Consider the following 22,006-nt stretch of genomic DNA (forward strand, 5'->3'; position numbering starts at 1 on the left):
TTCAACAATATTTGTCCTGCCAATCCATGAGCAGGAAATGTTTTTCCATTTCTTTGTGTCTTCTTCAATTTCTTTCAAAAGCTTTCTATAGTTTTCAGTGTATAGGTTTTTCACCACCTTTGTTAGGCTTATTCCTAGGTATTTTATGGGTTTTGGTACAACTGTAAATGGGATCGATTCCTTGATTTCTCTTCTCCCTCATTATTGGTGTATAGAAATGCAACTGATTTCTGTGCATTTATTTTATATCCTTGAGACTTCACTGAATTCATGGATCAGTTCTAGTAGTTTTTTGGTGGCAAGTTTCAGGTTTCCCATGTAGAGTATCATGTTGTCTGAGAAGTGTGAAGGTTTGACTTCCTCCTTGCCAATCTGGATGCCTTTTATTTCTTTGTGTTGTCTCATTGCTGAGGCTAGGACTTCCACCACTGTTGAATGAGTGGATATCCTTGTCGTGTTCCTGACCTTAGCAGGGAAACTCTCCGTTTTTGCCACTGAAGATGATATTAGCACTGGGTCTTTCATATACAGCTTTTATGATCTTAAGGTATGATCCTTCTGTCACTACTTTCTTGAGGGGTTTAATCAAGAAAGGATGCTGCATTTTGTCAAATGCTTTCTCTGCATCTACTGTAACGATCATGTGGTTCTTATTCTTTCTTTTATTAATGTAATGTATCACATTGATCGATTTGTGGATATTGAACCAGTCCTGCATCCCAGGTATAAATCCCACTTGATTGTGAATAATTCTTTTAATGTATTGTTGGACCCAATTGGCTAGTATCTTGTTGACGATTTTTGCATCCATGTTCATCTGGGAAATTGGTCTGTAGTTCTCCTTTTTAGTGGGGTCTTTGTCTGGATTTGGAATCAAGGTAATGCTGGCTTCATAGAATGAGTTTGGAAGTTTCCCTTCCATTTTTTTTTCTTTGTTTTTGCTGTTTTGTTTTATTTTATTTTATTTTATTTTATTTTATTTTATTTTATTTTATTTTATTTTATTTTGGAGCAGCTTCAACAGAATAGGTGTTAACTCTTCTTTAAATGTTTGGTAGAATTCCCCTGGAAAGCCATCCGGCCCTGGACTCTTGTATTTTGGGAGATTTTTGATTACTGATTCAATTTCTTTACTGGTTATGGGTCTGATTAAATTTTCTATTTCTTCCTGTTTCAGTTTTGGTAGTTTATATGTTTCTAGGAATTTGCCCATTTCTTCCAGATTGCCCAATTTATTGGCATACAATTGCTCATAATATTCTCTTATTATTGTTTGTATTTCTGCAGTGTTGGTTGTGTTCTCTCCTCTTTCATTCATGATTTTATTTATTTGCATCCATTCCTTTTTCTTCTTGATCAAACTGGCTAGGGGTTTATCAATTTTGTTAATTCTTTGAAAGAACCCAGTCCTGATTTCATTAATCTGTTCTGTTTTTTTTTTTTTTTATTTTAATATCATTGATTTCTGCTCTAATTTTTATTATTTCCTATCTTCTGCTGGTTTTGGCCTTTATTTGCTGTTCTTTTCCCAGCTCTTTAAGGTGTTAGGTTAGGTTGTATATCTGAGACCTTTCTTCCTTCTTTAGGAAGGTCTGGATTGCTTTATACTTCCCTCTTATGACTGCTTTCACTGTGTCCCAGAGGTTTTAGGTTATCATGTTTTCATTTTCATTGGCTTCCATGCACTTTTTAATTTGCTCTTTAATTTCTGGGTAACCCATTCATTCTTTAGTAGGATGTTCTTTAACGTCCCAGTATTCGTGGTCTTTCCAAATATTTTGTGATTGATTTCAAGTTTCATTGTGTTGTGGTCTGAAAATATGTATGGTATGATCTTGGTATTTTTGTATTTGTTGAGGGCTGATTTGCATCCCAGTGTGCGATCTATTCTGGAGAATGTTCCATGTGCACTCAAGAAGAATGTATATTCTGCTGCTTTAGGATGAAACGTTCTGAATGTATCTGTTAAATTCGTCTGGTCCAGTGTGTCATTCAAACATTGTTTCCTTGTTGATTTTCTGCTTATATGACCTGTCCATTGCTATTAAGTGGGGTGCTGAATACACCTACTCTTATGGTATTATTACCAATGAGTTTCTTTATATTTGTGATTCACTGATTTATATATTTGGGTGCTACAATGTTGGGGGCATAAATGTTTACAATTGTTAGATTTTGGTGAATAGACCCCTTAATTATATCCTCAATTATGACACAATGCCCTTCTTCATCTCTTGTTACAGTCTATTTTAAAAATCTAGTTTGTCTGATATAAATATGGCTACTCCAACTTTCTTTTGCTGACGATTACCATGATACATGGTTCTCCATCCCTACTTTCAGTCTGAAGGTATCTTTAGGCCTAAAATGGGTCTCTTGTGAACAAGATATAGATGGATCTTGTTTTCTTAACCATTCTGATACCCTAGGTCTTTTGCTTGGAGCATTTTTCCAGTGACATTTAGAGTACTGAAAGACATGAATTTATTGTCCTTGTGTTGGGAAGACTCTGCAGAGTTGGGAATTTCTGGTGGTGTTCTCTGGTCCTTTCTAGTCTGTGTTGCTTTGGGTCTTTTTTGTTTTGTTTCATCTTTTCTCCCCTCAGAGTGTCCCCCTTAAAATTTCTTGCAAGGCTGGCTTAGTGGTCACGAACTCCTTTAGTTTTTGTTTGTCTGGGAAACTCTTTATCTTTCTATTTTGAATGACAGCCTTGCTGGATAAAGAATTCCTGGCTTCACATTTTTCTGATTCAGTACGTTGAATATATCCTGCCACTTCCTTCTGGCCTGCCAACTTTCTGTGGATAGGTCTGCTGCAAACCTGATCTGTTTTCCCATAATTATAGGTTAAGGACTTTTTTTCCCCCTTGCTGCTTTCATAATTCTGTGTGTATTTTGTGAATTTGACTAAGATATGCTTTGTTGATGGTCGGTTTTTGTTGAATCTAATGGGAGATGTCTGTGCTTCTTAGATTTTGATGTGTGTCTTCCTCCAGATTAGGAAAGTTTTCCACTATAATTTGTTCACATAAACCTTCTGCCCGTTTTTCTCTCTCTTCATCTTCTGGGACTCCCTATGATTCAGGCATTATTCATTTTTTAAGACACTGATTTCTGTAATTCTCAGATAATGCTCTTTTGCCTTAGTTTCCCTCTTTTTTCTGCTGCATTATTCTCCATAATTTTGTCTTCTATATCGTTTTTCCTCTGCTTTGCTTTACCCATCCTTACTGCCATGGCATCCATTCAAGATTCCATCTCGGTTATACCATTTTAAATTTCATCATGACTCAATTTGCCTTCTTTTATCTCTGTAGAAAAGGATTCTATGCTTTTTTCAACCCCAGCTAGTATTCTTAATATTATGGTTCTAAATTCTAGTTTAGACAACTTGCTTACATCTGTGTTAAGCCTCTGGCTGTCATTTTTTCCTGTTCTTTCTTTTGGGGTGAATTCCTTCATTTTGTCATTTTGGAGAAAGAAAGAATAAAATAAAAATTTTAAATTTAAAAATTAAAAAAAAACCAAAAATTACATAAAGGAAGCTAAATCCTAGGTGTTTTTGTCTGCTTGTTGAAAGAAGTTTGATAGAATAGAGAAAAAAGGTAAAAAAAAAAAAAAGAAAGTTTAAAAATTAAAAAAAAAGTATACAATAAAATAGAATAAAGTGAAATGAGGTGAAATAGAATTTTAAAAATTTAGGGAAAAAACATAGTTAAAACAATAACTTTTTTAATGAAAGGAAGATAAAAATAATGTTTTTTTTTCTGTAGCCAAGAAAAAGAACGGAAAGGAGAAAAAGGTGGACATTTGGGCTCTTTCCATAATTTGGCTATTGTTGAAAGTGCTGCTATAAACATTGAGGTACACGTGCCCCTATGCATCAGCACTCCTGTATCCTTTAGGTAAGTTCCTAGCAGTGCTATTCCTGGGTCATAGGATAGTTCTACTTTTTAGTTTTTGAGGAACCTCCACGTTGTTTTCCACAGCGGATGCACCAGTTTGCATTTCTACCAACAGTGCAAGAGGGTTCCCATTTCTCCACATCCTCGCCAGCATCTGTAGTTTTGTGATTTGTTCATCTTAGCCAATCTGACCAGTGTGAGGTGGTATCTCAGTGTGGCTTTAATTTGTATTTTCCTGATGATGAATGACATTGAGCATCTTTTCATGTGTCTGTTGGCCATGTGGATGTCTTCTTTAGAGAAGTGTCTATTCATATCTTCTGCCCATTTCTTCACTGGATTATTTGTTTTTCGGGCGCTGAGTTTGGTTAAGTTCTTTACAGATTTTGGATACTAGCCCTTTATCCAATATGTCATTTGCAAGCGTCTTTTCCCATTCTGTCAGTTGCCTTTTAGTTTTGTTGATTGCTTCCTTTGCAGTGCAGATTTTGATCTTGATGAGGTTCCAATAGTTCATTTTTGCTTTTAATTCCCTTGCCTTTGGAGATGTGTTGAGTAAGAAATTGCAGCAGCTGAGATCAAAGAAGTTGTTGCCTGCTTTCTCCTCTAGGGTTTTGATGGCCTTCTGTCTCACATTTAGGTTTTTCATCCATTTTGAGTTTATTTTTGTGTATAGTATAAGAAAGTGGTCCAGTTTCATTCTTTTGCATGGTGCTGTCCAATTCTCCCAGCACCATTTGCTAAAGAGACTTTTTTCCATCGGATGCTCTTTCCCGCTGTGTCAAAGATTAGTTGGCCACACATTTGTGGGTCCAATTCTGGGTTATCTATTCTATTCCATTGGTATAAAGAAGATGTGGTTTATATATACAATGGAATACTACTTGGCAATGAGAAAGAATGAAATTATGCCATTTGCAGCAACATGGATGGAACTGGAAGGTATTACAATGAGTGAAATAAGTCAGAGAAGGACAGATATGTTTTCACTCATGTGGATCTTGAGAAACTTAATAGAAGACCATGGGAGAAAGGAAGGGCAAAAAAATAAAAGTTACAGAGAGGGAGGGAGGCAAACCACAAGAGATTCTTAATACAGAGAACAACTGAGGGTGGATGGGGGGGTGGGGGAGAGTGGAAATGGGTGATGGGCATTGAGGAGGGCACTTGTTGGGATGAGCACTGGGTATTGTATGTAAGCTAATTTGGCAATAAATTATATTCAAAAGAAAAAGAAAAAGAAAAAAGAAAGGAGAAAAAGAAAAAAAAAATTAAACAAAAGCAAAAAAAACCCCCGAGTAGATGAACTAGCAAACAGAATGAAATCCGGATGAAGTTACATCCAGTTTTCCCTACAGCTTAAACTATTAAACACTCTATCATCTGTACACTAGCCAGGCAGAGAGATTTGTGGTGGTCCTTTGGGGCTTGTGCTTGGGTGGTACAATTGGCTGGGGGCTTAGTGTAATGACTCCATTTTCCACTAGGTGGCACTGCTTACCTTACTGGGATGTATCGGTGTGGTGTGTGTTGGCGCATATGAGCATGAGTAGAAGTGGCGTCACCCAGCTTCCTAGTTTCTAGAGGGCACAGGAACCCTGCCCTCTCACCAAACTGCAATCAAGCAACCCTCCTTTGTCTCTGGCTTCCGTCCACTCCCCACTTCTACACTGTCTGTATCTAAGCCATTCAGCCTTCCAGGCAGCACCTTTCCCCCGAATCGTATCTCAAGTGGGGCGGAGTTTCCAAACCCCTTGGTTCCGTGAATTCTGTGGCTTGGTCCTGCTCCGACCCTCTGGAATAGGGTCTTGATGAGTAATGGCTAAGTGCCGGCTTGCCCTGAGAATGTTCATATGATTATGTAGCAGCAGAGGTTCAGAGATTACAGCAAATCACAACACATAGCTGGCACCAGGTTTCACTGCACTCCGTGATCTTTGTTCCAATACCAGCAAATGTGGCTATTCTCCAGGGTCCACTGGGATCTTTGCCTGTAGGGAGGCTGTATGGTCTCTACCAAAGACACTCGAAGCAGGGGAACCGCTTCTCCCCACGTGGCCCACAGACCCCCTGTACCTCATTGCCTACTCCTAGGACTCACCCTTCTTCCCCATCAGAGCACCACCAAGTATTGAGCTCTAGAATTTCCAGCTCTGTGCTCCCCTATTTATAGAGTCCTAATGGTATTAGAACCGTCTCCTTTTTCACCATCAACGTTTTTGGGGAACAGATCTCTTGTTCAGTCCCTTGTCTGTGTATCCACTCTCTCTTTCTCTTCAGCTTTTAGGGGGAGTGCTTTTCCTGTACTCTCCTGATGTGCCATACTCTATCCCCCTTTCTCTGTCCTCTCTCCACAAAAAACAGCTCCCTGCTCTCCATGGCTTCTCTCTCCCTCAGTTCACCTCTCCACACCATGCCTCTGCCTAGTTCTATGGCTCAAGTTATACAGATTGTTGTGTTAATCCTCAGATCAATTTCCTAGGTATGGTGCTGATCTAGCTGCACTTCAGTGACCAGAGAAGCTGAGAACTTCCATGCTACTCCGCCATCTTGGCCCCTCCCAAAGTACCCACCTAAATCACTTACAGTCTTGAACTACATGTTTTTTTGTTTTTTTTTTTTTAATTTTTTTTTTCAACATTTATTTATTTTTGGGATAGAGAGAGACAGAGCATGAACGGGGGAGGGGCAGAGAGAGAGGGAGACACAGAATCGGAAACAGGCTCCAGGCTCCGAGCCATCAGCCCAGAGCCTGACGCAGGGCTCGAACTCCCGGACCGCGAGATCGTGACCTGAGCTGAAGTCGGACGCTTAACCGACTGCGCCACCCAGGCGCCCCATTGAACTACATGTTTTAAAGAAATTTCACGTATATTTCTATAAATTGTATTTTAATTAATTTTGGCTAATAAATGTAATAAATCCCTGTAACTATATAGCACTTGTTTTCAGTCAGTACACAACTGGGAAATTAAACAAGAATATATAGAACAGTTAACTGGTAAGGTCACTATTTCAAAAACCAGTAAGTCCCAAAGCAAGTTGCTGATACTAACTTCTCCAGTCTGGTAGTTTAAGATAATATACACCCTACATACCTATATACAGTATGTTCCAGTCACCTTACATAAACTTGTTTCACAATATGCTTACTTCATAGTTTTCTATCTGTTACTTTCTGCTATTGTTAGTTCAAAATACAGGTATCCCCTGCTTTTCAAAAGCTTGTGTTATGCCACTTCACTTTTACAAAAGAACTACAATAATACCTGTTTTTGCTAACCAGAAGAGATCCTAAGAGGATTTTCACCTCTATGGGAAAAAAGGGGAAATTGTGTGCAGTCTTTGTTTTGTAGTAAACATTATAGACACAACATGAACACCAGCAGCAAGACTGGCACTGCCAAATTCCATCCCAGAGAACTGCTCTCAGCATTCTAGCATTAAGCCACCATAACTCTGAATTGTCTGTGAGCATCTGTGCTTTATCTTGATTTATTTTATGCATCCATTAGCAAGATGTGGCCTAAAGTATCAGAAAAGCTAAAAGAGGTTATTGTTTGGGTCTGGGAACACTCAAAAAAATTTCCATACAAATTAATGGTAAGTGCGTTTTCACTTTACACCATTTTCAGATTACAAAAGGTTTTACATGAACATCTATCTACTTTCAGATAGCAGGGGAAACCTGTACCACCTATTTCAAAGTCACTCTATAGCCCTCCTCTCTTGACCCCCTTGCAATTACAGGCTCTACTCTGTTTCTGCCTTTTTTGTAACACATATTCCAATAAATCTTGTTATTAAATCAATGATGAGTCTTATCATCTATACCATCTTGGGATCAAGGAAATATAGTATAAGTACTGAAAGTCATTAAGAATTCCTAAATCAGCACAGAAAACTGGCAAGTTATTCAACCCACCAAACCTCTTCTACCACTGGTTGAACACAACAGAAAAATATTTAAATATATTTTAAATATTTGGTATATTTGATATAGAGTAAAACCCTGGATAGCAAATAACTTGTTCTGCTAGTGTTCTGCAAGATAAACATTTCTAATAAATTTTAACGTGATAAACAAGCGATGTCTTGCAATATGAGTAGTATGTGATGCCAAACGTCACCTCACCACTGAGGCAATCGCTCTCGCTCTCTCTCTCTCTCACTGTGGGATCATGGGTAATCATCTCCCATGCTCGGATGCTCAGTCTCAGGCCACGGTGTTTGGCAGAAACCAGTGATTTTTCAGAATGTTGGAAGGTGCCCACATCTGGTGCTAGTGTATTTTTTGTCACTTGAAAGCACCTATGGACAGTCCTTTGCTTTCCCATATAACAGTAAGCTTAGGAATGCTTTACTTCATTCTAGGTCAGGCTGCCTGCAGATATCAACCCTTTCCTCTGCTGTTTTATTGCCAGTTACATTAAATACAGTATACGACAACAGTTTATTAATATTGTACTTAGTCAACACCTGTGCGAGCATATACAGTGGCCCCCATGCAGAAAAAGGTTGAAAAGAAAGGCAGTGAGTGAGAAGGAGAGCATTACGATGGAAGTTAAGAAGGAAATCATTGAGAAGTAGGAATGAGGTATGTGAGTGAGTGGCTGAAACTGCAAGAGTTTATAAGAAGTTTACATCTGCATCTTGTCTGCACAGGAGGAGGAGAAAAAGGTGGAATCCCTCACTTCACATAAGGTTAAGGGAGATCTGTAAAATGTGGGAAACAATGCACAATTTTGTAGAAAAGCACCACCCGAATGAGGCTGTAAGCGTGAGAGTGATGAATCTGTTTAACAACAATGCACTGTCACGTTTCTGCAAAATCTTCAAAAGGAGGCAACAGCAAGTGTCATTGGTTAGTTTCCTTTTTAAAGTTGCACGAAAAGAAAAAGATTCCATTGAGCCGATAGATGGCAGTGATTCCGTTAGTGAGAGTGAAAGTCCTACACAATAACCCTCTCTCGTCTCCCTCACACCAGCCACAAAGGTTTTCAAAGGTAAGTGCAGGTTAACTTGTTTATTTTTCTTTATATTTTGTATTTTCTTTATTATTTTGTATTATGTTGTAGTGTTATAATCATTTTTCTATGAACATTTTTGGGTTGTGGAACAAATCATCTGAGTTTCCATTATTTCTAAATTCGCTCTGATTTACAAGTGCTTTGGATTACAAGCATGTTTCTGGAATAATTTACGCTCGCAAACCAAGGTTTTACTGAATTTGGTAAACTTCAGTATAGTTTAGTGATATTAAAGGAATTTTTTGTTCAAAGGCATGATTTTCCTGGAGGGAATTTTTTTTTTTTTTTAAGTTTACTTATTTATTTTGAGAGACACAGAGACAGCCCAACGCAGGGCTCAAACTCACAAAACCATGACATCATGACCTGAGCTGAAACCAAGAGTGGGAGGCTTAACTGACTCAGCCACGCAGGTACCCCATAGAGGGAAATTTTTAAACTTTAGAATATCAATTCTAAAATTATCCAACTCTAACCTTATTAAGTCTACAAACAGGGGCGCCTGGGTGGCGCAGTCGGTTAAGCGTCCGACTTCAGCCAGGTCACGATCTTGCGGTCCGTGACTTCGAGCCCCGCGTCAGGCTCTGGGCTGATGGCTTGGAGCCTGGAGCCTGTTTCCGACTCTGTGTCTCCCTCTCTCTCTGCCCCTCCCCCGTTCACGCTCTGTCTCTCTCTGTCCCAAGAATAAAATTAAAAAAAAAAAAAAAAAAAAGTCTACAAACATATTGTGACTAAAAAGTTCAATGAATTTACCACCTTCCAAAGAAATAAACTATTTGAAAATTTTAACCCAAGCATTACTTTTATTAAAATTCAATGTTTATCTCCCAATTTTAATAACCTAGATTTGTATAACTTACCTATATTCACATCATTTTCATTTATCTCATACTTCAATCATATACTTTCTCAGATAAGTAAACAATATATTAAATACTATATAAAGGGAGTTCTAAGAACAAAAATAACAGGAATTCAATTGATCTACAAATCCAATACGATCCCTACCAAAATCCAAACCGGCACGTTTTTGCAGGACTGACGATTACAACTTCATCCTAAAATTCATGTGTAAATTTAAGGAGGACCCAGAATTAGTCAAAACAATCTTGAAAAAAGAAGAACAAAATCAGAGCTGTCACAACTTCTGATTTCAAAACTTAAGGCTACATTAACAGTGTGGTTCCGAAAAAATATCTGTGAATCATGTATTTGATAAGGGATTAATATCCAAACTATATAAAGCACTCATACAATTTAATACAGAAAATCTAATTAAAAAATGGGCAGTGGGACTGAATAGACATTATTCCAAAGAAAACATCTAAGCAGCCAACAGGAACATCAAAAAGTGCTCAAGGTCACTAATCTCAGGGAAATGCAAATCAAAACCACAATGAGATACTTACTGTGTTAGAATATCTCACACCTGTTAGAATGGCTATCATTCAAAAAGATAAGAGATAACAAACAAGGATTGGCCAGAATATGGAAAAAAGGGAAATACACTTAGCATCTTAGCATCAAACTGCCAGAGGTTTGAAGTATATAGTTCAAATGGTAGGAATGTAAATTGAGTATAGTGACTATGGAAAACAGTATGGAGATTCTGCAAAAAATCAAAAAACAGAACTATCATATGGTCTAGCAATTCTACTTCTGGGTATATATTCAAGGAAATGAAAACATCGTAGAGATATTCACATTCCAATGTACACTGCAGCATTATTCACAATAGTCAAAATACGGAAGCCAAAATGTCCATCAAAGGATGAATGAATAAAGTTATGGTGTATATATATATATTCCATTATATATATATATATATATATATATATATATATATAATGGAACTATTTATTCGTGAGAATAAAGAAAATCCTGCAATTTGCAATAACTAGGATGCATCTTATTGGCATCATGCTACATAAAATTAGCCAAAGAAAGACAAGTACTTCATGGCATCACTCATATGAATAATCTCAAAAAAATAAATAAAACTCAGAAACAGAGTAGAAAAGCAGTTGCCAAGGGCTGTGAGGTGGGGGAAATAGGATAACGTGGTTAAAAAGTTACAAACTATCAGCTATAAAATGAATAAAGTCTGAGGATCTAATGTAAAACATGGTGACTATACTTGATAACACTGTATTGTACAATAGAATTGAAATCTGCTAAGAGGGTAGAACTTAAATGTTCTCTCAGACACAAATAAATGATAAACACATGAGGTGATTGATGTGTTAATTAACTAGCTGGGGGATATCCTTTCAAATGTATATCAAATCACCACGAGGTACACTTTAATTACCTTAAAATTTTAGAGGTCAATTATACCTCAATAAAGTTTAAATTAAAAAAAAAAAAAGAGTATGATACTAGCATAAAGATAGGTAATATGGATCAAGAAAACAGAACTGAGAGTCCAGAAATAAATTCTCACATTTATAGTCAACTTATTTTGAATAAGTGTCAAGACCATTCAATGAGGTAAAGAATGGTCTCTTCAACAAATGGTGCTGGGACCACTAGATATCCATATGCAAATTTGTTCCCTTCCTGAAACCACATCCCCCAAAATCAAAATGAATCACAGATCTCAATGTAAGAACTAAAACTATAAAACGTTTTGAAGACAAATAGGAGTAAATCTTCAAGACTTTAGGTTAGGCAATGATTTCTTAGCTATAACACCAAAAGTATAAGTAACAAAAGAAAAAAATAGATTTCAAAATGAAAACTTTTGTGCTTCAAAGGCACTGTCAAGAAAGTTAAAAAGGGGAGGGGAGGGAGAAAATACCTGCAAATCATGTATCAGGGATTTGTATAAAACTCATTAGTAAAAAGAAATAAAATATCTGCAAATCATATATCAGGGATTTGTATAAAACATTAGTAAAAAGAAATATGGGGGTGCCTGGGTGGCTCAGTCAGTTAAGCGTCCCAACTTTGGCTCAGGTCATGATCTCGCGGTTTGTGAGTTCGAGCCCTGCATCGGGCTCTGTGCTGACAGCTCAGAGCCTGGAATCTGCTTCAGATTCTGTGTCTCCCTCTCCCTCTGCCCCTCCCCTGCTCACGTTCTGTGTTTCTCTGTCTCTCAATAACAAGTAAACGTTAAAAAAAAAAAAGAAAAGAAAAGAAATATGACCCAATGGGCAAAGGATCAGAATAGACACTTCTCCAAAGAAGATATACAAACGGTCAATAAGTGCATGAAAAGAAAAGATACTTAATATCATTAGCCATTAGGGAACTGTAAATCAAAACCACTGGAGCACCTGGGTGGCTAGGTTGGTTAAGCATCGACTTTGGCTCAGGTCATGATTGCACGGTTCGTGAGTTCGAGCCCCGTGTCAGGCTCTGTACTGTCAGCTCAGAGCCTGGAGCCTGCTTCGGATTCTGTGTCTCTCTCTCACTCTCCTTCCCCCCCTGCCCCCCCACTGTCTCTGTCTCAAAAATAAATAAAAAACATTAAAAAAAATTAAAAAAAAACATAATGACATACTGCTTCACACCCATTAGGATGGCAGTGGTTTAAAAAAAAAAAGACAATTAACAAGGGTTGGGCAAGGATGTAGAGAAACTGGAATGCTAATACAACACTGGTAGGAATGTAAAATGGTGCAGTAACTGGAAAAAGACTTTGGCAGTTTCTTAAAAAGTTAAACAAACTTAACCACAGGACCTGCCAATTTCAAACTTAGAAATCTACACAAAATAAGAACATATGCACATGTAAAAACCTGTACATTCATGTTCATAATAGCATTATTGATAATAGCCAAAAAATGGAAACTCAATGCCTATCAATAAATGGATAAAGAAAATGTGGCATATATATACAATGAAACATTACTTAGCAAAAAAAAGGAATACAATACTGATATATGGATGCACTTTGAAAACATTAAGTGGAAAGAATCCAGTCACCGTAGACCATCCAGTGTATCACACAGTTTCATTTATATGAAATGTCCAGAAGAGGCAAATCTATAGGACAGAAAGTAGATCAGAGTTACCTAACGCTAGGGGGCATTGAAAGACTGGAAGAAAATGAGGGGTGACTATTAACAGGTATGGCATTTCTTTCCGGGGTGATGAAAATATTCTAAAGTTGAACGTGGTGATGGTTGCCCAACTCTATAAATATACTAAAATCAATGAACCATATATTTTAAGTGAGTGAATTGAGTGATGTATAAATTATATCTCAATAAAGTTTTTATTAAAAAGATACAAACACAGGGAGCCTGGGTAGCTCAGTCGGTTAAGTGTCCGACTTCAGCTCAGGTCATGACCACATGGTTCAATGAGTTAGAGCCCCATGTCAGGCTCTGTTACTGACAGCTCAGGGCCTGGAGCCTACTTCAGATTCTGTGTCTCCCTCTCTCTCTGACCCTCCTCTGCTCTCACTCTGTCTGTCTCTCTGTCTCTGTCTCTCAAAATAAAACATTAAAAAAAAAAGAGAGAGATGGGAATGCAAGCTGGTGCAGCCACTCTGGAAAACAGTATAGAGGTTCCTCAAAAAACTAAAACTAGAACTACCCTACGACCCAGCAATTGCACTACTAGGCATTTAGCCACAGGATACAGGTATGCTGTTTTGAAGGGACACATGCACCCCCATGTTTATAGCAGCACTATCAACAATAGCCAAAGTATGGAAGGAGCTCAAATGTCCATCAATGGATGAATGGATAAAGAAGATGTGGTATATATGTACAATGGAGTATTACTCGGCAATCAAAAAGAATGAAATCTTGCCATTTGCAACTATGTGGATGGAACTGGAGGGCATTATGCTAAGTGAAATTAGTCAGAGAAAGACAAAAATTATATGACTTCACTCATATGAGGACTTTAAGAGACAAAACAGATGAACATAAGAGAAGGGAAACAAAAATAATATAAAAACAGGGAGGGGGAGAAAACAAAAGAGACTCATAAATATGGAGAACAAACTGAGGGTTACTGGAGGGGATGTGGGAGGGGGGATGGGCTAAATGGGTAAGAGGCATTAAGGAATCTACTCCTGAAATCACTGTTGCACTATATGCTAACTAATTTGGATGTAACTTTAAAAAAAAAAAAATTAAATTAAAATAAAAAAAAAAAAAAGAGAGACAGAAACAAAAAGAAGAACCTCTATGTCTGGGGAAGCCACATATCCCAAGAATGCCAAATCATGCAATGCCTTATTTATCCTGTATACGTACCCTAAAGGTAATGGAAACCCACTAAAGAGTTTTTAAATAGGGAAATATGATAATTAGTCCTTTTGCAATGTTTGATGAACAGACTGGAAGAGAGCAAAATTGAACTTGAGATATCAGTTAAGAGACTAGAGTCTGAGAAGAGATAACTGGACTCAAGAGGTGTTAGGGAACTAAGATCAATAGGAATGATGGATGGTTCTAAGATGTGACAGTACTACAAGCTTTCTCCTTTGTAAAACTTTGTACGGTGATGCCTTTATTGGGATAGGGAATAACAGATGTTACTATTTATGTGGTTGTAGTTTGTAAGAGGGATGTGTGTCCGTTTTTTATGTATTCATTCTAGATGTCTTTACATTATCCCAGTATCTAGCTATACAGATTAGGAGAGCAAAGAAAAACCAGAGGCAGGAGATATATATTTGGGTGTTATCAGTGTAAGTGAAAAATGAATCGGTAAGAACAAAGACACTGCTTAGGAAGAAACAGAAAGAAAAAAGGAGGCAGTAAAATGGAACTGAACAAAATACCTCAATATTTAAAGAATAAATAAAAAGAAATGAGCTGGACAAGAAGACTACAAAGTGGTCTTAGGAAAAAGCCAGGAGACTATGTAGTGTCATGAACACTAAGAGGACAATTTCAAGAAGGACTTAGCACTGAAAGCTGCTTTTCAAAGCGAAGTAAAGTGAGTAGAGGGAGGGAGCCAAAACACAAGAGACTCTTACAAACAGAACAAACTGAGGGTTGATGGGGGTGGGAGGGAAGGGTGGGTAGGTGATGGGTATTGAGGAGGGCACCTGTTGGGATGAGCACTGGATGTTGTATGGAAACCAATTTGACAATAAATTTCATATTTAAGAAAAAAAATGCCATTTGGATCTAGTAACAATGGAGATGTCTTCAGGGATCTTAGGGACGTGCAAATCTGGAGGCAGGATGGAACAGAAGCCAGATTGGAATGAGTTTAAGAATACTAAATGGAAATAACTAGTTCAGTTGTAAAGGGGAGTAAGTCTCTCTGCTGGAGAGCAGAGCACAGTAATTATGGGTTTTGAGGTTTTGTTCCTGAAAAATGTGAGTAATTTGATCATACTTAAAACAAAAGTTAAAGAGTCAATAGAGAGAGAAAGACACATAGAAGTTGAACATATAAGAAAAACAAGTGAAAATCAACAGTATTTGGTTCCTAAAGAGGTGGAGAGGACTGAGATCCAGAGAACATAGGAAGAGTTATGCTTAGACAGAAGGATGGAAAATTCTTCAACGTGACAGGAATAAAGAGGGAATGAAAGTACTTGCAGTTTAGGTATTTATATCTGTCAGCAGAAAATTAAAGGAAATCCTGTCTGATGGCTTTTATTTTTTTTTTTTTTTTGAAGGCAAAGTCATCTGCTAAAAGTGAGAATGGAAAGTAGGAGAGAAAGGGATTTGACAACAGTGAAGGTTAAAAAGTTGCCCAGTTAGATTCCCATGGGATGTTTATTCCTTGTTTGTTTTAATATTATTCCATTACCCTTTTTTTCTTTACCATATACCCATATTTAATTATAGTTTTCTATTCTAATTTCTTTGGTTTTATTTACAATCAGAATACCAAATTCAACTGTGCTGTTATTACCATCACATTAACAATTCATCTATAATGCTTCCTATTAACTTTCCTGTTTAAAAGTCAAAAGGAAAACCTATATATCATCTTACATGATGATATTAACTTACCTGTTTAAAAGTCAAAAGGAAGACCTATATATCATCTTATATGATGAATTTCAAAACTACCCATTATGCTTATAAAGGTAAGCAATCATTTATCATATATACAAATTTTACCTCCACACATTTAGAAGGCATACCATTTGCTTAGAGGATTTTATTCCACATCACTTTTTAACTGTGGCATATTATTTACAAAGATAGCCTCAACAATCCTTCCCATTCTTGTGTGCACTACCATTTGTATTGCAACTTCTCTATTCCTACAATCAGAAGTGGAGTCTGTTTCTTTTCCCTATCAATACAGGCTGGCCCTGTGATATACTTTGACCTATAAAATTCCATAGACATGACAGTAAATGACTTTTTAATGTAGCTTTCAAGAGCCCTTTTAGCTCTCACTCTTGCATTCTTGGACTGTGATACATGAAGAAGCTCCAGTTAGCCTTCTGGAACATGAGAGATCACAGGGAGAAGGATCCAGCCAACAGTACCATTTCCCAGACATGAGAGTGAGGTTGTTTTAGACTGTCTAGCTCTAGCTGACCCATCAGATGAGCATAGCCATATGTGTCCCTGTGTGAGATCAGCAAATTGACCACCTGAGCCCAATTCAAACTGCCAACCCACAGAATCATGAGCAAATTTAACCGTTTTAAATCACAGCTGAAGCAATAACCTAATTTTTAATTTTCCTTTTCTATTTAAAAAAATATAGAAAAATAACTGAACATATAAACTTAGCACTTTTCTCATAGCAAAATCATAATAATATCACGTTTACTTATCATGCTATTTACTTTGCACCTAAACTTAAGCTTCCTAAAAACAAAATTACCTGAGCGAGAGTCTTGCAGTTCAGCCATTTATTCATTTATTAATTACATACTGTGTGTCGGAATCATTCCAGACACTGACCATGTATTAGTGAGCAAGAGATAAAAATCTCTACCCTCATTGGGGGAAATATGGACAACCCAAATCCAAAATATATTATCTTCTAATATATAGCTATTATAATAACATCTATAATTTTCAAGGGAAGAACATGTAAAAAGAAATGTTACAAATAATCACTCTTACCCTCATGCCAAGCACCAAGAACCCAATCTCTTCCATTAATGGGTACTTGCTGACCTGTTGCTTAATCTTCTCAGATGAGGCAAAAGGATCATAACTCTTTTGCCCTATCTTTACATCCATTATACAGGGCTTATTAAATTTATGGGTCACATCTTCCAGTTTTAGGTATAAATCTGTTATTAAAGAAAAACCTTAATTAGTAATAGGCAAACATATTACTACTCAAATAACTACCAGGGGAAAACAAAATGAGGAAATCTTAAAACTGAGAAAAAAGTTAAAACAAATCCAGAGTCAACAATTATTATTACTCCATCTGGGAAAAAAAAAAACTGACCAACAAATTTATAACAAGTGTAAATATCACTCAGAAACTCTTCAGGAGGTTATTAAACAATATTCATAAGCAAAGGCATGAAATAGATATAAGGACATTAAAAATAACTTATTTTAAAAGCTATTCCAGAAATGTATTCCCCTTTGAGAATACAGTTTATGTCATCTATGCCTCACTAGATCTCTCAGTATTTTAATAATTTTCAATTCTTCATTGAAAATTAGTAATAGGAGGGGCACCTGGGTGGCTCAGTCAGTTGAGCGTCTGACTTCAGCTCAGGTCATGATCTTACAGTTCATGAGTTCTAGCCCCATGTCAGGCTCTTTGCTGATAGCTCTGAGCCTGGAGCCTGCTTCAGATTCTGTGTCTCCCTCTCTCTCTGTCCCTCCCCCAACTCATGCTCTGTCTCTCAAAACTAAACATTAAAAAAATGTTTAATTAGTAATAGGAATAAATCCTTCGCACAGAGTATACAACAGAACTATAGCTTAAGAAAAGTAAGTCAATTTAAAATATGGTCACTGCCAAATACACATTTTAGTCTTAATACTCTAAAAAGGAAAATAAATATCTTGCTTTTTAGAATATAGGCATTCATCAAAAGTTCATCTGTAAACCACTTTGGCATCCTGCATACATCTTCCCATAGAAAACCATTATAAATGGAGATTCAAGTAAAAGATTATAGAAGTCCCAGTTATTACATACTATAGCTGAACTAATTATAGCTTTAGCCTTAAAGTAGGGATCTAGCTACACTAAAGGAATGGAGGAAAGAAATTCTTCCCCTTTTCATTTGAAAGAATCTTCCCAAAGTTCTGAATGAGATCATAATTTTCACTTATGAACATGAGAAACATTTCTCCTAAAAACTTTTTCTCAAAAACCGAATTTATCTGCTTTTTAAAAAATGTATATTTATTTATTTTGAGAGAGCAAGTGAGCGAGAGCACAAAGCGGGGCAGGGAAAGAGAGAGAATCCCAAGCAGACTCCATGCTGTCAGTGCAGCGTCTGATGCTGGTCCGATCCCACAAACCCTGAGATCATGACCTGAGCCAGATGCTTAACTGACAATGCCACCCAGGCACACCTCTGCTTTTCACCAAAGTGACAAAGTTAGAAAAGGTATGTATTTTCAATTAATTAAATAAAAGGCCACCAGACAAAAAAGACTTCACCCTTTTTTCTTTTACCTTGACCCACCAAGACTAGCATAGTTATTAAATTACAACAAAGAAGTCTGCATTGAACCAAAAAGGAGAACAACCCTGACAGGGCTTGAGAAAGTGCTAAGCCCCTCAGATTTAAGGGCCATAAATCTTTTCACTGAAAGGATAAAAAATAAAGACATAAATTTTATCCCTTAGTCAAAGGAAGACTGGGGAAAGGTTAGGACTGTGTAGAAGTAGGTTAAGTCAAGCCCAAATATGATAAAAAGCTATAGCGTAAGAGACCAGCACTGGCACACAAGGAGTATGACACATTTAAAAAAATTTTTTTTTCAACGTTTATTTATTTTTGGGACAGAGAGAGACAGAGCATGAACGGGGGAGGGGCAGAGAGAGAGGGAGACACAGAATCGGAAACAGGCTCCAGGCTCTGAGCCATCAGCCCAGAGCCCAACGCGGGGCTCGAACTCCCGGACCGCGAGATCGTGACCTGGCTGAAGTCGGACGCTTAACCGACTGCGCCACCCAGGCGCCCCAGGAGTATGACACATTTTAAAGAAAGCCTCTCACAAACAGACTTGTTCAATAAGAGAAAACAAAAGGTCTGGACACAGACATGGATTGTTGATAGTGAAAGGTAATGGCACAGTGAGACTATCCTGTTCAAGACTGGAACCCACCCAAGCTTCTGTGCTTTAAAAAATAACCACAACCGGGGTGCGCCTGGGTGGCTAGGTTGGTTGAGCGTCCAACTTCAGCTCAGGTCATGATCTCACGGTCTGTGTGCTCGAGCCCCGCATCGGGCTCTGTGATGACAGCTCAGAGCCTGGAGACTGCTTCGAATTCTCTGTCTCCCTCTCTCTCTGCCCCTCCCCTGCTCAAGCTCTTTCTCTCTGTCAAAAATAAATAAACATTAAAAAAAAAACAAAAAACCAGAGGATGGGGTGAGAAGATGGGGGAAAAAAGCACAGAACAGGCCCCTTCTGATTCTCTCCTCCCATCTCCAGCTACCTTGAGAGAAAGTACACAGATCCATCCCTCTTTCCGTAGCTGTGTAAAAATTTTAGCAACAAGGTTTATATTTCAAATATAATACTTACATTGGTTTTAATACTTTAAGCATAAAAAATTCCTATAGCAAGTTTTCTACTGCTGGAATATATTTCCAACCCTCTAAGAAAGAGGCAGAAAATTCCCAGTGTCAAAAGAGAAAAAAATAGACATATGAAATATTGTGGAAAAATTGAAAGACCTGTATTAACTAAATAGTAAAGATGAGATAATTAGTTCCTTTAAAGGAAAGACAAGGCAGAACGCATTTAGGGAGCTGAAGAAAAACTTATTTAGATCCCCTTACTGAATATTATTGATTGTATAAATTATGAGAATACAGATTCCAAGTTTCATCAAATTCTTCCCTGCCATATCTAGAAAATCTACTAGGTATTGATTACCATCTTCATTTCTGAACCTCTCAAAAAGGGGAAAAGGCCACATAAGGAACCCCTGGCCAACTATGAAGCCATATGGAAAATCAGAGAAGGCCTTACTTCTGCCTTCCACTTCAATCATCAGTCATTTCCAAGAGCAAAATAAGCTGAAAGTAGAATTATAAGCAGAGATTTTGAGCCTCCAAATTTGATTTAAGTGTAAAGGAAAGAATAGACATGTATGCCAACTTATTTCAGTCCACGCTTCCTAAAATTTGACTAGTAGCTAGATCCAGAAACCTAATAATCAATAAGGCTGATTGAGATTACAATTGAAAACTCTCAATTTGTTCAAACCTACTTGAAGATACACTTCTCTATTTCCCTAAAGAACTATCAATAAAAGGCTTTTGACAGTACATGTACTAGGCATATGTTTATACACAGATACAAATGTAATTTAATATATATAACTAGCTCAAAATCTTTAAAGATAGTATCAGCAAAAAATGTTTCACCTTTCAAAAAAATCCCATTAGTCATGCTCTAAAATTAACTAATGGTGATGACTGTACAACTCCACGAATACACTAAAAACTACTGAATTGTATAGTTTAAATGGGTGAGTTTTATGGTACATAAATTATGCCTTGATAAAGCTATCATAAAAAATCAAAAGAAAAAAACCTTATCAATCAGCACATTCTTAGGCTTCTCTCAAAGTTACAATAATTTGCTGAGCAAACTGGCAGTACTTTCTACATTTTACTACTTTGGATTGTAAGAACTGTATCAAGTTTTATAAATCTCTACTCTGAGCACCTAAAAAAAAGATGCCCAAAGGGGGAATAAAAGGCCAGTTATTTCATATGTAAAATAAAGTAATGCTAACCACAGTATTCTACTAAAATTTTTAAAATATTTTTTAATGTTTGAGAGAGAGCACCCACAATGAGTTGGGGAGGGACAGAGAGAGGGAGAGAGAGAATCCCAAGCAGGCTTCACACCAGCAATGCAGAGCCCAACATAGGGCTCGATCCCATGAACTGTAAGACCATGACCTAAGCCAAAATCAAGAGTCGGACACAACCAACTGAGCTACCCAGGCGCCCCAGTACTCTACTAAAATTTAAGAGAATTTGTTTTCATGACCCTATTGGCTAAACATGTACAGAAGTTTCCCATTTTATATTGATTTTCATTTATAATCAAAAGGATAAAAATGCAAAAATGATTCCATAAACTCTCTATTAAAATCAAAGCTAAGCACCTGCATGGTGCAGCAGTTCTCATCTAACTTCTTCCAGAGGTAAAAAATTTGAAAAGGCATAGGAAATTCCCTGAGGCAGTTGTTGCTAGTATTGAGCCACTCTGTACATATATACTTTTTATTCCTGTTCTTTTACTCCTTTTATTTGCATTTTCTCCTCTCTTCTTTCATTTTCCCTACTTCATCTTCTCATCTCAGTAGCACCAAATTTCCATTTATATTCAAATAAGAATACAGAGTTTTCAAAGCATTCTCACATAACATAACATGCATCTTCTCAACTCTCTGTGGTATTATTTTCAATTTATAGTAGAAAAAGTAGAGATCAGAAAGGTTAACGAGTTAGCCAAATTTCTATTTAGTTGTTCTTTAATTCACATATTTAGCAGTTTCTTAGTTCTCAAAATTTGGACATAATCAAGGTAGAAACCAAGTGTTTGACTTCAAAGTTACTGCTCTTTCTATAGATGCATAGATGGCCATTTAGTACTGAAGATGAAAAGGTTGTTGATTGTGAGCAAGTCCTTGATTTTTAAATCATATGCTAGTAATCACAAACTATAAAATGTCATTTTTAATTAAAATATTTCTCTCACCCAAATTCTTTCTGTATACCTACTTTTCAAAATAATGATGCCATTTGCTCAGTATTCTACTCCTTCTTAATAATCTTTTTAAACTGAGTATTTACTTTCTAGATGTTGAATCTAGTCCCATCCTCAGCAACCTTTGTTAATCTTTCAATGTCACTTTACTGAAGAGTCATGATTTGCTCAAAATTAAATAGCAATTAGTAGCAAAGTTTGATGGAATCCAGATATCTTACATTACAATGGAAATCTCTATAAAG

The 22,006-nt window shown here is 37.0% G+C and overlaps 1 protein-coding gene across 2 annotated transcripts in view; it reads right to left on the minus strand.

The window, feature by feature from the left end:
• Positions 1-22,006, minus strand: part of IPMK (inositol polyphosphate multikinase) — a 67,243-nt gene that overhangs the window by 16,182 nt on the left and 29,055 nt on the right. For both annotated transcript variants that reach the window (XM_047826070.1, XM_047826072.1), the window contains exon 4: positions 16,950-17,122. In XM_047826070.1, coding sequence (XP_047682026.1) covers positions 16,950-17,122 — 173 coding nt within the window. The remainder of the gene's footprint in view (positions 1-16,949; positions 17,123-22,006) is intronic.

This window comes from Prionailurus viverrinus, chromosome D2, assembly GCF_022837055.1.
Source record: "Prionailurus viverrinus isolate Anna chromosome D2, UM_Priviv_1.0, whole genome shotgun sequence".
NCBI classification, from domain to species: Eukaryota; Metazoa; Chordata; class Mammalia; order Carnivora; family Felidae; genus Prionailurus; species Prionailurus viverrinus.